Source organism: Mytilus galloprovincialis, chromosome 11, assembly GCF_965363235.1.
Source record: "Mytilus galloprovincialis chromosome 11, xbMytGall1.hap1.1, whole genome shotgun sequence".
In the NCBI taxonomy this organism is placed as follows: domain Eukaryota; kingdom Metazoa; phylum Mollusca; class Bivalvia; order Mytilida; family Mytilidae; genus Mytilus; species Mytilus galloprovincialis.
Window position 1 is genome coordinate 61,568,908 of NC_134848.1, and position 19,319 is coordinate 61,588,226.

Sequence of the window (19,319 nt, forward strand, 5' to 3'; positions counted from 1 at the left end):
TTTAACAAATCATATGCGAAACAAGAAGCAACTTAATAAGGTAATATAAACATGAAAAATGTAGGACAGAAAGTCAAGGACGAAAAGGCAGATATTATCTTTCTTTAAATAAGAAAACAATTATTTACAAAAAACAAATTTTGTATTTTCTTGAACTATTATATATAAATTAACTTTGTTATTATTCAACAAATATCAATAAGGATCAAATAATTGTAAAGCAAAGAATATTTCAAATTGACTCGGTATCTGTGAAAGCTTCGTGGTGACAAGAAATATATCCTTTACATGATTAAAATTTAAAAAAAAAGTTTCATTTATCAAGAATAATGAACAATATAATACACTTAGAAATGAATATATGTAATAATAAGAAAATATTTTAAGACATTTCTCTTATCTATCGAAACAATTGTGCCATACAACTGTATGTGACTTTTGTCATCATATCAACTATGTGACTTTCTGTCCGTTTACCGGTTTTATTATCCTCAGTAAAGGTGTAATTTTCAAGTTAAAACAAATCTTGTTTCTGAAAAGACTTAAATAATTATGATATAAGATAATGTAACTACCTCTGTTTGATGAATCTGCAAAATCATGTTCAGATTTGAGTAACAGTTACTTTTAAAAATATTATCAGTTTAGTATTAATTTATGAAAATTATAAACCAATGTAAGGCTTGGCTAGTAATTAAACCAGGTTCAACCCACCTCTTTTTTTTTATTAAATGTCATGAACCAAGTCAGTAATATGGCAGTTGTTATCAATAGTTCGTTTCTATGGTATGTTGACGTTTTTGTTTGTTGCCCTTCAGTATTCCTGTTGTTCATTTTTTCCATCTGGCAGTTGAACGTGTTCCCTCGGTTTTAAATACCCGGATTAGTTTTCTCTCAATCGATGTTTGACTTTTGAACACCGGTATACTGTTGTTTTTTTCAACAACACTAAAGTGATGGTTTTAACGCGAGGCAGAATATCAAATGATTTTAAGGTTAAGGAATGAAAATCAATCGATTGAGAGAGTTAAACATTATGTAATAGTTACGAAACCAAGCTACCGAGCTATGTGCAGTGTAATAATTATTATTGACCTAACATTGCATTATCTGTTTTGTGCGCAGTATGTTTGTGGATCGTTTGATTTAGTGGTCGTACGTGATATGGTCAATGTAAAGGTTTGATACGTAAAATCAATACTATTAAAGATAAACGAGCTATATTTACAATTATAGCATTCTGCGTATCATTTGGATTACACTTAAAAATAGTTTATCATTATATAAACCAAGTGACTCTTGGTATAGTATTACTTTATAATTGACACTTTCCAAGTAATTACTAAAAAAGAAAAAGAAACAGAACGCAACAGGTTTTTAGAGGAATAATTATCTTGGTAGGAAACACAATGGCTGCCAAATACAGTATGGATAGAACAACTGAAAAGGAATGTGAAGGTATGCCTTAAGAAATTATATATTCAATTGTTTCAAAAAAGCGTTAGGATACGAAATTACTGTGTTTATGGCTGTGGCTGAAAGGAATACAACTTAGATAAATAGTTACACATTTGAGACATTAATACTTAACTTTCAAAATAATGTAGTTCATCAAATTTAAACTCAAAGATATTTATGTGTCGGTAAGAATCGATATATGCAATCATAGTTTAAGCATGTATTATATATGCTTTGGGATTGTATGATCCGTTTATCGTCTTTTGACTCTTTCAAAATGCAAGAGAGTATCCTGGGTAGAGATAAATTTTATGGCCTTCAAAATACAGTTTCGATTCCCAAAATTCTCGAAATTTTTTCCCCTCATGTTGGCGGTATACCATCTTTTCCGAAAGATCATTGTTTTTTGTTTGGAAATACATAAATAAATATGTTCATTCAAACAAAAACATGCTTTCATAAGATAAGTCGCAACTTATGCAAAGGTTTCGTCCAGATTTATCTGTTAACAACCTTAAAACTTTGATATCGTATGAACGGCGTAATCGTAATAAGTAGAAAAAACGAAATAAAGACAATGTTCAAAACCATACGCTTGTAATTCTTGTATCCTCCTTTAGAAAATTAATTTCGGCTGGACACAAACACTCAAAAACTGTAATAGAAAGTTCCAAGAATGTTTATCAATGACCAGCAATTTATGTGAACTTTAATGTGCCTCGAGATCAAATTCGGGTTGCCCATCACACTTGATCTTATATTTTGCATGGGATGACAAGGGTACAATTTAATTTGCCAGCAATCATCTTGTGCATCCGACACGCTTGTAATCTATAAATGTACTTGCAATAGGCAGTAATGTCGAGTGTTATTGGCGGAATCGTGACCTGATTCATTGTTAAACAATCTTTGCTGCTCAACATTTTTGTAAAATATATTCATAGCTTTGTGACTTTAGCAGTAGGACACTTGTAAGGTAATTAATTATTATTAGAGACTATGAATAAATATGACCTTAATCATTACATAATATGAATAAAATATAGGACAAATATAAAACATCGAGAAATCAAAATCAAACTTACTTAACAATGTTGAAATTTGTGTTTAACGTCAATACAATGTATCAAAATCATACTAATCTACATGTTTGTACATTTATTTTATAACAGATATTGGTTCGTCAATTGATCAGGATACAAGTGCAGATGTTATTGGTAAGAGAACATACTACTTATTGTTTATCCAAATTAAGGAATTTGGCAAAACTAAAAGCAAATTAAATATATAAATGCAAACGAAAATATATCATATTGAAATACGTACAAAAGAAGATAAATAACGAGACGTCAGACCGACATTCTGTCCTCTGAACTTCTGTTTAACTATCAAATTGTTCGGACTCTTTATCACTAGTAGATTAATTCTGAACCAGAACAGCCGTTTCGATCTGAAAAGCTTTTATATCTAAGTCTGTGTAACATGATATAGTTATATATGTATTGGCTTTTAACTAGTTTTCAGAAGATGTAAGTACTCTTTTTTTTTAAATGCTTTATCTTCGTGAAAGCTCTGTTTTGTGATTCGTGACAATTGGATAATAATATACTATACCAACTCAGGAATATCACAGTTGTTATCCATTTATTTGATGTGCCATTTATTTGATGTGTTTGAGCTTTTACTTTTGCTAATTAAATATTGACTTACCGTTTTGAACTTTCCTTGAAGTGCAGTATTTTTGATATTTTACTTTATACTGTTATAATAACAGCATAAAGTAAAATATGAAAAATAACAGTGTTATTCAAACATCACTAATCGATTAAACAAGAACGAATCCGAAACTGAGTCAAACCATATCAGATTTTTCCGGATTATTTTTATATTGTGTTGATACAACACTGTCCCCATTCGCCAGTTGTAATTGGTTTTGAACTAACATTCAGTTACTGGGTGCAGTACTTGTTAGTTGCTTTTGTGTCTATTGTATCACAGAAGGATTTTACATCACCAGTTATCGTTCCTGCTGTTGCCGACATCCGTGAATTGTAAAACACGATGTTTAAAAATATCTAAGAACGTATTAAAAAAAACAATCAGACTCCTATATATATAGTTAGAGATAACTATTTTATTTATTTTAAATTTGCAAATATACCTGACTATATATTAAAAAATACCGTCATTTAGCGTCGCCTTCTAATCGATACGATTCAAATTACTATCATATAAACAACACTTTACTTTATAGATGCGATTCACATAAAGACCAATAATGATAAATAATTGTTAATCACACGTAGGTGAAATCGTAATAATAAATCAGCCTAATAAAATTGAGAATGAAAATGGGGAATGTGTCAATGAGACAACAACCCAACCAAAGAGCAGAAAAGAGCTGAATGCCACCCATTGGTCTTCAATACGGCAAACCAGTATCCTGAGCCGTGCTTCAGCTTGCTTCTAAACAAACATGTGTTCTAGTTCAGTGATAATGGACGTAATACTTAACTCCGAAATAAATAAATGAACTAAAATTAAAAATCATGCAGGAATAACATTGTTCAAAGGCTCCCAACTTGGGAAAGGCGCAAACATGCAACGGGGTTTAACATGTTTTTGAGATCTCAACCCTCCCCCTTTACCTCTAGATAATGTAGAAAAGACAAACACATAGCAATACGCACTTTAAAATTTAGTTTAAAGGTTTCCGATGTCAGAATAGGTACCAAAAAGAAACTAGTCTAAATTATAATAATACATTAATTTACAAAGGACTGCTAGCAGTTGCTGACATAATATCTCCAGACCTCAATTTAACTGATTGAGAGACTATGTCTCCATCATATGAATATGAAGAACAATTCATTCCGTTAGGGTTTAGTATCATACTTTAATGAAATATATGAGAAGAACATAACCCGTATCATGTCAACAACTGTTTTTAAAATAAATGTGTTTATTTCTAATGCAAAGACCCTATAAGAGAATCAATATTAAAGCCAATGTATGCCAATGACCTGACAACAGTATCGTAACCACTAGTATATCCTTTCTGAATAAGTCTATCTTAATCGTTAGTTAGCTGTTTAGATAACTGCCGACATATATGTGCTTTGGAAAGAATATTACCTTAAAAGATTGGATATGAAATACCTGAACGTATAAGATGACTGCATGTTGATTTATATTTACGAATGATGTCTTTCCGAAGATAAACAGTAGTTAATATTTTGAAATATTTGTTATATCGAAAACCCTGGTGTAATACCTTTTCAGTAACACAAATATTTTTTCGGTAAAAACTTATATGTTGTTACATACAGGAGCAAATCGTACAAGTTGACATACATAAACACCATAGGATGGTGACGGGGAACATCACCATATAGAAAGGGATAATTAACAATAGGAAATGAGAATCATTTCTTTTATCATAAATTTTGGTATTAAGCTTCTCGTTAATGATATAAATATCAAGATCTAGGCAAGGACAGTGTTCATTATAAGAATTACCTTTATTTATAGTTAGTACAACAGGTTAAATCTTTTTAGTGTACATACTGCATACAAAAGCAAAGGTTCATGTGTTATACGGGTTGCATCTGCTGCGGCGTATGGGTTTTGCTCTGGTAAGATCCTAGGCATCTGGGGTGAACTCCCTGTTAGTGGACTGCAGTATATCTAAAGACAGTTGTACACTTTTTTAATACTTCTGTCCCACCAGTCTCGTGCCCGTATAGTTATTGTGTGCAAAGAACGTTATGATGATTAGATGATGATCTAAGGTCATTATGCCACTTACGTCAATAAACCTAGGATGCAAGAGTGCGAATGTTGACATTATGTCAGGTCAGAATATGGGCAAATGTGACATGACTAAACTTACTTTAAGCATGTTTGGGCCCTGTTACAATAGTCGGGCTTTACGTAAATAAAAGAAAAAAGTAATAAAGCGGGAAAGTGTACAATAATGATAGACAGAAGGTGGGAACTGTTGTAATATCAGGGAACTCTGGTCAAACAGTGAAGACGAACTCTATAATCATTATTCCCAGATACCTAACTCACAATATATACACACAGTAACAACAAAAGTACGTGCAACGTTCATCAAATGTTTTTGTATACGCGTTGGCTAACAGTAAACGTCGAACGTGAAAGTAGAAGTGACTGTTTACTGAGTAGTCCGAACAAATCTACAGCTACAATCATTACAATACAAAAACAAGTCCGCAATAATTGGTACACACTTAGTCCATATTGCAATTAGGATAACCTGACGATAAACGGAATCTCCTAATCGAAATATAAATGCGATTTAGAAAGAATTCAAAGACAGTTATAGTATAAAAGCATAATCGTTTTAAATAGTAATTTGCATTAATGCAGAGTGTCGAGGGATTTGGTTGTTCGTCGTCTTCCTCCCTTTCGTCTTCTAATTCTTTGCATTAAATATTAACATTTCAAATGTTTTCTGCACAATGATACATTGTAAGTAAGCATTTTTACAATTTATCTGTATGTGTTTTAAGCCTAACATACTAAGCTTGTTATTCATTTTTTTGTATTGCAATGCATTTTTACTAATGATGCTCGGTGTTACCCGATGACAGTTTGCAATACCTATAGGAAGCTCATACCTTTTTAAATGTTGACTGAAAAATGTCGCTTGCAAAATAGAAAAAAATAAAAAATACTTAGGTAATTTAAACTCGTTAACTGTTTCGACATTCGCTGCTTCACTACTACATGTACTATGCCTTTCCAATTGTGTATACATCAGTATATTTGTAAAAAAGATAATGTGTACATATTAATTTATAGATGATGCATATTCTAAGGGTTTTCCATGTCGTATAACACACCTTGGGGTGTAGGGTGTCCCACATTAAGACCTCCCTTTATTTGACCAATCTTGACACTCCTCGGTGTGGTATACAACAATATAAACCTTAAGGTATTCATTATCGGACTTATATACCGTCAACAAATATTATTTTCTGCATACATTTACAGTGATTTTATCCTGTTTTTTCAGACTGCACTAAGGTTTTTTTCGCCCTACCGCTTATGTATAATATGTAATAAAACTCACTGGTTAATCTTTATGTATAGACTTTCACATATCAGAAATAATTGTCTAGTTTAAATAGCACAATTGCTGTAACTGCTTGAAGCAAGACGCAAATGAATTGTTCCGGGGTATAAAAAATACAAGCCACCTTGTGATTGATTAGTTATACCCCCGCTTTAAAAAAGGGGGGGTATACTGTTTTACCTCTGTCTGTCAGTCCGTCCGTCAGTCCGTCCATCAGTCCGTCCGTCCATCAGTCCGTCCGTCAGTCAGTCCGTCCCATGAAACTTTCGTCACATTTTTCTCAGGAACTACACATCCACCCTTTCTGTAATTTGGTATCAACATTTATATATGTCAGCCATACCGTGTGATGCGTTTTCAGATTCATCACTTGACAACTTCCTGTTTACCGAACACTTGGTCTGATTTTACACATGATAGCCAAGTTGAAAATTTTTGTCACATTTTTCTCAGGAACTACAATACAAGGATTTCTGAAATTTGGTTTCAGGATTTATATAAGTCAGCTATACCGTGTGATGCGTTTTCAGATTCATCACTCGACAACTTCCTGTTTACCGAACACTTGTATGATTTTACACATGATAACCAAGTTAAAAATTTTCGTCACATTTTTCTCAGGAACTACAATACAAGGATGTCTGAAATTTGGTTTCAGGATTTTTATAAGTCAGCTATACCGTGTGATGCGTTTTCAGATTCATCACTCGACAACTTCCTGTTTACCGAACACTTGCATATTTTTACACTATTAATATTATCCACTTGCGTCGGGGGTATCATCAGTGAGCAGTAGCTCGCAGTTTCACTTGTTCTTTTCACTTTTCCGTGGATAGACCTATTGATTTTGTTCTGATTATTATGAGGTCTTTCCGTTTTTCCGTGGAAAGACCTATTGATTTTTCTGATTTTTTTTTATCCGCCTAATTTTTTCTTGCGCTGTGTTATTGTTTTATAAGATGTTGCTTATACATTTGAAATATGATATCGTACAGTTCATACGATTGTGAAAATAACACTGCTTAACCGAACACTTTACGTTGTAAGAGTTATCTCCCTAAACATTTCTTTTCTTGTGGCGACTACTCCTTCGCAACCGTAAAAGATTACGACAAATATATTTTACCAAATTGCTCGTTACGTCTTCAGGTTTGGATGACCATTTGGACCAAAGCTATCCGGAGACTCTATATGAGAGTCATTCCCTCTAATGCATTTGATATAAGTAATAAGCATATCTACCTGGCTAACCATAAATGATAGATACCTAGGGTCTTTCAATTTGAGGTTCTTGGTCCAAAATTTGAAAATCAGATCAAGGTCGAAGATCCTTTTTATATTTATAATTGCATGTAGGGTGGTTTTACTCATTTACCAAGTATAATGAAGACCTAGGAAAGTTTTATAACAGGTCCTTGGTTCATGACCTTTAAAAAGAGCTCAAGGGCAATGTTAAAATTGTTCTAGATTTTGACCTTTGCTTTAACTTCATATTTAGACACGATAAAGCCATGGGGCACTTTTCATTGGGTTATTATGTACATGACCTTGAAAATCCAACCGGAAATGACTTTTTGTAAAACGGGGAAGTAGCTTTGTTTTGAGTGTCAAGTAAACTATCAAAAAATAACGTAAGTGTCATTTTTAAGACCGGAAGTAACAAATTATCTCCTATATTTCGAATTAGCGTACATTAAGTTATCAATCGATACTTTTTATGACACTTTAAACCGTATTTTTATATTTTCATATCAAAATGATTTGTAAGAAGTGGAAAGACCTTCAATTGTTCTCTGAACAATCGTTTTTTAATTTATTCATGTAATTGTATCAATTTTGTTTATAAAAGAATGATATTATTTTGGGAATTTATTTAACATATTCATGACATTTTTATCGCGGAAAAGCGGACTATTTTTTTTTAATTTTTTTAGAATATTTGTTGTTTCTCTTTTGTTTGGTATTATCACTATTGTTTTTATATAAAACTTAATGATCAGGAATAAATATTATATCCCCACTCATTTTTAAAGTACGTGGTTGTTATTATATTGAAAAAAGACTATATAGCCATTTGATAATTATATAGAGTTAAAGGTTTTAATATTTTTTTCGAAAAAACTGATATCAATAGAGCACGAAATCATCATGAAGGTACTTCAAATCATGTAACACGAAAAATGAAAGTTCATAGGTCACAGTATATTTCCCAATAAAAGGTGAAAAAAAAAGGATATTGTTTCTTACAAAAAAAATACTACAGCTAATACAGCAATAATGGTGACTTGTACAGTTCTATATTACATAGAACTAGTAGAAAACACAATTGAATTGATAAATAATTAATTTGCGTTCTTTATTCAACACCTCCATCGTGTGTTCCACTGTGTTATTAATAGGTCAATAAAATACCGAACATTGTACGTATATTCTATATATTTCAAGCTTAACTAAAACCTTACCACAAACTGTAAAATGTATGATTTAGCATTATCTTGTTCCGTCGAATCCTTTGTTAAATGTATAGCAGTTTACCAAAATGGAACAACGTGTTAGAAAAGAGGGCTTGATTCCCATGAATCAGTTCTCGTTTGTCTCACAATAATGTAACAAATTATACAAATCCATACACAACAGGACTATATCGTCTGCTGGTATTTCATTTTTATTGCAAGCAACTGACTATATTGCTGTTGTGGTCATGGCAATAACCGTTTTTCGGTTTCTATACACCTAGTTGAAATAAATTTTCATTTTATTGACGATGTAAGAATAAATTTATCTATATGCGTTAGTTTGTTTTTAATATGAATGCATAAATAGTATCATTTTTGATTATATATACAGATAAGATAAGGGAAACGTTCTAGTAGCCGATATTATGCTTTGTAGATCAGGAGAAAGACATCAAGGGAAAAGAGGTATGCATGTTTATTCTTAAATGTATTTAGCTTTTACTTTTAAGCACGCATGATCAATGACAGGTCATTAACTATTTTAAAACTAAGAAGGATAAAGTGTGCTCGAGATGAAAAAGGTTCGCTCATGATATTCATCGAAACAGTAACTGTCACTTTTTTTTTAATTAAGACCGATAATGTCATTATGATGTGCAGGCTGTTGCTAACATCTAGTAGTCGAACATCAGAATAAGGTTCGACTAAAATTGTATATCGTGCCGTAAACAAATTAAATCCTGCATATATGAAATAAGTTTTTAATTGGGATGTTAAAATTGCTTTAGTTATAAGCAAATTAGATTAAAATACTTAATTATATATGTAACACTCAGAAACGTGTCCTTCCCCCCAAACGTGTCCGATTCCCCCAAACATGTCTAGTTGAAAACTGCGCCAAAGCGTGTCATTTGTATAAACGCCCAAACGTGTCCATTTCTCAACTAACCCCCAAACGTGTCCAATCGCCAAAACGTGTCCATATCAAGCGTTATTTGGTTATTGCTATTTCATTAACGTATACTAATTTTACCATTTCATTAAAAATATACATAAGCACGTAAGTACTTTTTCAAAACGGAAGAATTAAACTGGCTTAAAGTGGGGGCGTCATTTCGGCTATTTCGTTTGTAAATTGTAAGCAAACATGTTGAGTTAAACAGTACAGTTAACGGGTCAAAGTTTCCCTTTCTCTGCGCATTAAAACTTTAATGTTCTCTCTAAGTATGCATGAAATACTGACAACGACTATTCTCAATCAACAGCCTAAAGTTAATTTATTCAGTAGAACTGAAAAAAACCATTAAAACTTGTATGTTTTCTCTAATTTGCATGAAATACTTGCAACTGGACAATATGCAACCAGCAGTTTAGAGTTTATCTTAACAAAAGAACAGTAAAAACATTAAAACATGTATGTTAAAATGTAAAAAAAAAAACAAAAAAAAAAAAAACAGGTAGCCTATGTTCACTCTAAATAGAACTGCAAAAACATTAAAACTTGTATGTTCTCTCTAAATATGCATGACATACTTGCAACTGGACAATACGCGATCATCAGTTTAAAGTTTAGTTTAAAGTTAATGTGTACAGTACAACCGTAAAAACATTAAAACTTGCAAAACTATTGTGCGCTCTAATTATGCATAAAGTACTTGCAACTGGACAATACGTAATCAACATTCTAAAGTTTATTTATACACTACAAAATAAATTTGCATTTAAAACCGGCGTTGATCACATAACAGTAATATTCATAAAAAAAAAGAATCTATAAAACTTATGCATGAAATATTTGGCACTGGACGTTATGTTTCTTATCGTGTGTCTTTAGTGATGGTGGAAACCTAAAATTTATTAAAAACCCGGATAACAAGTTTATAATTTGATGGGCTTTTGAAATACACACAAACTATTGACAAAAGTAAAAAAAAATACTGTTAAAACCCCGCCATGCAATATTCGGGTAAATATAAAAGGCATCATCGGAGTTTATAAGTACAAAATAATTAACAAAGTTAACGATTAATTCAACACCAGAACTATGTGAATGTTCACTCTAAACGAATATGAAATACTTGCAACTGGACAATAAACAACTGCAGTCAAAGTTACTTAATAATAACAGATTAATTTTGCAATTATTATAATCATTAAAAACCTACATCGAACTAACTTAATCTGATAAATGACATCTTCATCACCTGTGTCTCCCATCATAGAATTGCCGTAAATGTTATGAGCGATTTTATTTAAGAGATACATGTAAAAGCGCTAAAAGACGTGTAACGTTTTGGCGTTAAATATTGGACACGTTTTGGCGAATAACAATTATCGGACACGTTTGGGGGTTATGAAATCGGACACGTTTGGGAAATATTGTACATTTCGGACACGTTTAGGGAGAAAAGACACGTTTGGGAGAATCGGACACGTTTGGGGGAAGGACACGTTTGGGAGTGTTACATATTTAAGGTTTAAAACCATGCATGTTCAGGGTGTAGATTATATGTCCGATACAGAGTGAACATTATAAATTTTCAGCAGATACTTAGTTAAAAATTATAAACAAATGTAGACAATCTATTGCATAAGAAAGTGAACAAAATAAAAATACGATTTATTGATTCAGTTAATTCAGAAATTCAAAAAAGGAAAAGCATAATATAAAAAATTATTAACTAACAACACTGTTATTGGACTCAAAAGGTGTAAACTCGGCCAATGTCTATTTTTTACTGAATTGGCCGTATTATTCTATATTGGCCGAGTTGACACAAATACAGGATATCGAAACGTCTTTAGTTTTCATATCGAAAGTCACGATCAACACAAACTGAAAGTAAACAGTTGTTTGGAAGACGCAGTTTTCATTCAGTCATCATAAAAATGCTGTAAAGTTCAGTAACGCATATATTCAGGCTGAAGACGGTGACATTAATTTAAAAAGCATTTTGAAAGCAGACGATGTCATTATTGCAGGTTTTGGGAACGAGTAGATTATCACAAAGTTCATTTCTTTATGTCCTCATAATTTCACGATGGTACAAATACTAAAAATCGATTAACTGTTTACTTTCGCTTTTGTTTTGCAAACTGTCATTTATTCTTAAACCCAAACTAGGCAAATGCATTCTATAATTATACAAATCTTCGTTCTTTGGTCATTTGGCTGATGGATAGTTGTATCATTTTCAACTCCTAGTCCTACATTATTTTTGTTTTAAATATATTCAATTAGTTTCTGCATAACACATGCAATGGCAGTACCTTTCCAATTACTATGTATGTGTTGCGTCTAAATTATCGTTATGTTTTGCATTTAATAAAAAGAAGCTGAGATTTGGATAGTTCCACTTCAAGGTAAAAATATTTATCTCTTCTATTCAAGCGTTTATCAGAATTGAAACACACTTTTAATTATCATTCATGCTATATTTGAGTAAAATTATTTTATTCGTTTTTGTAGACGATTAAATCTGAATCTGAAGAACATGTAAGAATAGTCATTATCGGAAGAACTGGTTCTGGGAAAAGTTCACTGGGAAATCAAATTTTAAAAGAAAACGTATTCAATGGCGGACTTTCCCCAATTTCTGTTACAGAAAACACAAAAGTCCAAAACAGGACCAGGAATGGAATAAATGTTAGTGTTGCTGATACACCAGGGTTATTTCACACAAACATTTCAAAACGTAATGTAAAAAAAATCATCTTAAAAAGTATAGATATGACATTACCAGGTCCTCATGTATTTTTGTATACGATAAAAATTGGGAGACATTCTGACGAAGAGTTAAATTCCTTCAATACATTTTTGGAGATATTCGGTGGTGATGTCCTTAATCATACTATCTTAGTCTTTACTTGGAAAGACTATTTATTAGAAGAAAGCATAAATATGTATTTTGAAAAGCTACCTGAAAATTTCAAGAAAATTGCCAAAAAATGCAATAAAAGAATAGTGGCAATTGACAATTTTGCGACGAATGATGAAAGTCAAAAGCAATGGGAGGAACTTCTTACTTTAATTAACACCATGGAAAATAGCAAAAACTACTTTGTCGCCGATATGATCAAATCTAATTCGGTTTTGGAATTCCTTAAATCGCCATTAAAGTTCATGAATTTTTTTTAAGTTCAGACCAGCATGCTTGAGCTCATTGAAATACTTCAAAATATACGTAATATATTTTTTGGACATTGTAATTAATCAATCATAAAACGTTATGTTGGAGAAGCTCTTGAGATTGATGTGTGTTTTGTAGTATTAGATCTTTCTATGTATTGTTATAGTATGTTTTTCACATATCGTGGAAAGATGTGTGGTGTTTGTTTTGTACTTTATTCCTTATTCAATGCTATAAATTACTTCTTCTAATTTAAAACACTTGTATTTCCTATTATGTATGTTGGTTTGCAAAATATTCCACTGATGTTTTGGATATCGATTAGCTAATACGATTTTAAAACAGATATCATTTGCTATACGCCGCAATTAATTATCTATATTCCCTTTGTAATTTTGAAATATACAGCCCGTTTCAAGTTTGTTGTTCCATCTTCAGCATGTTGAAAATAAGGTTGACCGATATTATCCCGAAACTCGGTGTGATGTGTTTCCCCTCAATGTATTTTATTGACAATAAACTCTAAAAATATTATTTATTTATTACAAATATATTATAAGGTAAACTTTAAACATCACCTCCCTTGTAGTTTATGTTTATTAATTGCGATCAAGGTTTTAATATTTAATCCGGCAGTAAATGTTAAATGTTTTACAAGGACAGTAGATATTTAAATTAATAATAACGGCGTCTGATCTTGTTTACGTAATTGTGCCCATATAAGATCTCGTTATTTTATCTTATAGAGACATAATTTGTGAATGTTACTATCATTAAAAAAAAACATATGTTAACTCCGAAAATTTAACTCTTAGGATGACACGAAATGAAGGTTGGGATAGAACATAATGTTAGGATAAGATGAAACTCTTAAAATTTCAGGTCATGTTAATATTGAAAATATGCCGTAAAACCCTATATTTCGACTTTTGAATAAAACAGTCGCGCATATCAACTTTCTGTTTTAGAATATAATTCTTTACGAAACATCATAGTTGAAGTGGCACAGTGTTAGCCATAAAGGGAGTCCCTATTGTAAATTGCATTTTCCATATTTATTTAACAGATTTGCAACCTTTCTATTTTGATTGTCATACCGATACGTGATATTTGACTTTTAGTGTCTGCTTTATTTTCTTGTGTTTGAGGCGACAAAAATTTGCGATATCCTTACTACATTAAGTTGAACCAGTAGCAAAATATTTTAACACCTCCCTTTTTCTCCCTTTTTGTGTAAAATCAACATAAGGCTCACTAGTTCTTTGAAACTAAATTGTAAAGGATGAAAGTATCTTGTAATGCGTTTTGTTCTATTGTGCTTTGTCTCTATGCCTTTTTATTATTTTCTTTGCTATTTTTTTTCCAGTTCTTTAGTGTTTTGCATAATAAATAACACAATATTGACTGTGTACCTTTTATGTTTGTTTGTTTTGTTCACACATCGTTGTCGATATAATGGAATTGTTTGCGATTATCATTCGTTATTAGAGAGGTTTATTTATAAAACCAGATTCAATCAACCGTTTTCTACATAAGAAGATGCATGTATGAAATCAGGAATATGATAGTTGTTATCCATTCGTTTGATGTGTTTGAGCTTTTGAATTTTCCATTCGCCTAGGAGTTGTCCGTTGTAGAATTTTCCTCCGAGTTCGGAGTTCAGTGTTTTTTGTTTTCTTTTACTGGTTATTTCATCCCGATCCTATTAGGACCGCTTGCATTTAAGAGGTCGTTTTTAATTAGCCATTTCCGATAACCAGTAGTTGATATAATAAACTCATCATGGATACTGAGATTGAAATTTTGTATGTGCGCCGGACGTGTGTTTCGTCTACATAAGACTCACCAGTGACATTCTAACAAAAAAAAGTAAGAGATGCAAAATAAAGTATGAAATTGATTGCAGAACACTGAAGACCAAAATGTTCTTAAAAATTTACCAAATACAGCTACGGTAATCTATTTTTGAGGTAGAATAGCCTGAGTGTTTCACAAATTCACAAAATGCCCTTTTGTAAAAAAAAATTAAAATAAAACTGCATTGCTGAGTTGACATCCTAAAAAAAACGTAATTCCAAAGAATGACTACAGTGTCTTCGATCAGAGAATTCCACGGGAAGTAGAGTCAATGTAAAAAGACAATGTTTGTCAATTAATGGTTAGTATATTGACGTTTCTTTTTTGTCAAATAAAAAAAAATGGAAAACAACACGTTTAATAACTTATTGCGTTCGAATTTATAGAACAGATTAGTACTGCAAAAAATTGTGAAACAGATTGGTATAAATGTATGGTTAAATGTATTACCATTACAGATACAATTTCAAATGAAACCATTGTACAATTTTGTTTTTGACTGTTTGGAAGAAAATAAATTGAAGATGTATCGATTGAAACTTTTACAAAATATATAACCTACTAAAAAGTTATTGTTTAGATGGAAGGTAACAGCATTTGATTTGCTGAAGACGATTATCAACATTATTTTAAAACTTTTATTTTTTAAACGATATTTTGAGACAAATTCATAGTTCATTAAAAAAGTAAATATAGTAAAAAAACAATCACATCTGGCTATATCTGATAAATATAACTTTGGCTTTAACTATCTTATTACTTTTATTGTATTTTCAATTTATAAATCTTACTATGTATCTAATCAGAAAATGAAAAGACTTATGTATTTTGTCTATTCCCTAGAGAACCTCCAAAACGAATGTACTATTCAAAGAAGTTAGAAGAAGTTATTTTTTTAGTTAATTTTAAGAAACATTTATTAGTTTAATGTTTTATTATTGTAATATATTTGAAAATTATATGTATTCTTCACGAGAAGCTTGGACTTGTTGAAGACAATGTAACAAGCAACTGATGGAAATAAAGAAATTTTAAATAGAAAAAAATAGTTTTGTAAACAGTTAATTTATCATTTTGACCATATCAATGGTAATTCATGTCAAGAACAAAGTTATGGCTACTGTACTACCTTATCTTAAAGACCTACACAAGTTTAATAAGCTAAATTTACGCAATGGTAAACAAAAGATATCGTTAATGAAATTAGAAATTCATAGGTATCTTAGATAATCATTTTGTATTGAATAACTTCCCCAAGGGTGACTGGGGTATAGCAATATGGTCACTTGGTCTTCTCCCGACCGGCAGTAAAACGCTTGCCGAAGTGGGGCGTCCGTTTGGCTGTGCGGGATGTATCAAGTTCGCAGTCGCGTCCGGTCAGAAGGGGGACGTTAAATCCGATGCCTCGTGTAAAGAGAGTGCCACGCTTTTTGCACGTTAAGAACCCTTGCAACAACTCTTTTAAGGGGTCCGTAGGTGGCCTGTTGGAAGGCAAAATTTCTGTCCCTATCCAAGATCCCTCATTTTCCAGTGGCAGTCCAAATTTCCCCGACCATCATCCCAGGTGGCCTCTATCGTGTCAACCTACCTATTGTATTTATTGTGAACTTGTTCTCGTCCTGAATATGCATGAAATGTTTGCCACTGGACGTTAAGCAACCAACAATCAATCAATCAATGTATTGAATAACAATCAAAAATGCACAAAAAAGATCTTATCATCGTTCGTCAACAAAAGTTGAAATCATTCCACAGTAAAGGGCCTCAATATTGGTTCCCGTAAATTATTCATTGGAATGATTGTCGTAACTTCATCAACGAATCCGTCAATACGTACTGTTCGAAATGGATAAAACGAGAAAAATCTGACAAGAAATATTTGATTTTTTTTAATTTAGAAATTAAAATAGTTGATGTACGTGACCAACATTTTACTCTTATCAACAACCATAACAGCCCAAACTCTTGTATCTAATATACGGAACTCGCAAAGGAATGTTTATTTCCGAACTGATAAGGTTGCTCATGATACCTTTATTGTTTGACGTACATTATACATCAAGGTTCTGAAAAAGAAATCACGAGTTCAACAACATTTCAACTGACTCCACTTTTGGAAAATAACATATGTCTAAAACAATAACTTTACAAAACACCTTACAAATATAGATTTATTTCGACTTCAAGCCATTGTTCCACTACTAAATTGTCTAATCTTCTTACCAGTACACTTGGTACAATCAAAAACCTTATAATAAATTGTTCAAATAAGGCCTTCGAAAATAGCGGAATTAATTACTTTTGGAGTGTCAAGAACTCGTTGGAAGTACTTGATAAATTGCATGCTTATATTGGTGATTTCGAATATGTTCAAAGTTTTGATTTTTCTACCCTATATACCACATTGCCCCACATTCTCATTAAGAAAAAAATCACAATGAGCATTTAAAAAGTCAGAATGTGAATATATATGTTCAAACTCTTTTAGGTCATTTTTTAGTAGCAATAAACCAAAAAACTATGTCAATTGGACATGTGTTGATACTATATCTGCCCTTGAATTTTTACTAGATAACATTTGTGTTCGCTTTGAAGATTCAGTATATCGTCAGGTTATCGGAATTTCAATGGGGACTTACTGTGCACCACTTATTGCGGACCTGTTTTTGTATCGCTATAAGTTATAATTTATGACAAAAATCAGCAAAGACCCATAGAAACAACATCTGATAAACAAATTTAACAATACTTTTAGATATTTGGATGATATTTCATCTCTCAATAATGACGACTTCAGTATGTATACTAAAGAAATTTATCCTGTTGAACTTACTTTTAGTAAAGCTAATACTAACAATGACCACTTCCCTTTCCTCGATCTTGATATCTATATCAGTAACGGAAGGCTTAATACTAAAATGTATGATAAAAGAGATGATTTTTCGATTCCTATCGTTAATTGTCCATTTTAAGATGGTGACGTGCCCTTGTCACCCTCTTACAGTGTTTATATATCTCAACTTGTATTATTCGCTCGTGTATGTAACAATGTTTTAAATTTTACCGAGAGAAATTTATGTATAACTAAAAAAGATATTACACCAATATTTTCGATATCACAAACTAGTCAAAACATTTACTAAATTTTATCATCGGTATAAGGACATCATTCGTAAATAAAGCTCAACATGCAGACTTCTTATACGTTCAGGTATTTCACATCCAATTTTTTATGGAAATATTCTTTATAAAGCACAAAAATGTTAGTATTCACCTCAGAAACTAACAAAACCTTTAAATAGACTTATTAAGAAGGGAAATAGTTACGATACTGTTGTCAGGTCATTAAAGATAGCATATTTTGGCGTTAATATTGATTCACTTATAGGGTCTTTGCATCGGAACTAAACACATTTATTAAAAATACAGTTGTTGGCATGACACGGGTTATGTTCTTCTCATATATGTTATAATTGTATAATACTAAACCCCTAACGGGAAGGATTGTGCCTGATATTCATATGATGAAATCTTAATCTTTAAATCAGTTTAATTGAAATCTGGAGCTGGCATGTCAGTTAACTGCAAGAAGTCTGTTGTTATTTATGTATTATTAGATCTTTCCACTTTTCTGTAGAAAGTCCTATTATTTTTCTTCTGATTATTAAGTCTTTCCACTTCTGTGGAAAGACCTATTGAATTTGTTCTGATTATTATTATTTTTTTCGCCACATTTTGTTCTTGCGATAAATGTTTGTTTTGCAATATGTCGCTTAGATATTTCTCACATGGCATCGTATAGTTCATGCGCTTTTAAATTTTACCTTGCTAAGACAAACAATTTTCTTTGTAAGAGTTATCTCCCCTTTCACTGTTTATCATCAGAGTGCATCTCCTCCGTAACCGTAGAAAAATGCGACAAATTTATTTTATAAAATTACTCGTTATATCCTTCGCATGATTTGTCCTATTTTAACCGGAGCGATATGAACACTCCATATGAGAGTTATTCCCCCTTATGCATTTGATATTAGTAATATGCATTTCTAACTGGTAAACCATAGGTAATAGAGACCTAGGGTCATTTGATTTAAGGTCCTTGGTCCAAAAAAATGAAAATTAGGTCAAGGTAAAAGGTAAAGGTCATATTATAAATTTAGATTTTAGCTTATTTTCACTTTTCTTCAAAAACCGTATAACATATTGACATGTTATTTTTACTAAATTGTTAGTTACGACATGTCATAACTTATAAATTTTGGTTGAAAGGGTGCGTAAACAATAAATAGGAGTTTTCGCCCATCTTATATTTAG

General features: G+C 31.7%; 1 protein-coding gene across 2 annotated transcripts in view; it reads left to right on the plus strand.

Moving 5' to 3' along the window:
* The first annotated feature begins 1,256 nt into the window (after positions 1–1,256).
* Positions 1,257–19,319, plus strand: part of LOC143052547 (GTPase IMAP family member 7-like) — a 64,515-nt gene continuing 46,452 nt past the window's right edge. For both annotated transcript variants that reach the window (XM_076225602.1, XM_076225603.1), the window contains exons 1-2: positions 1,257–1,458; positions 2,631–2,675. In XM_076225602.1, coding sequence (XP_076081717.1) covers positions 1,410–1,458; positions 2,631–2,675 — 94 coding nt within the window. In that variant the 5' untranslated portion in view covers positions 1,257–1,409. The remainder of the gene's footprint in view (positions 1,459–2,630; positions 2,676–19,319) is intronic.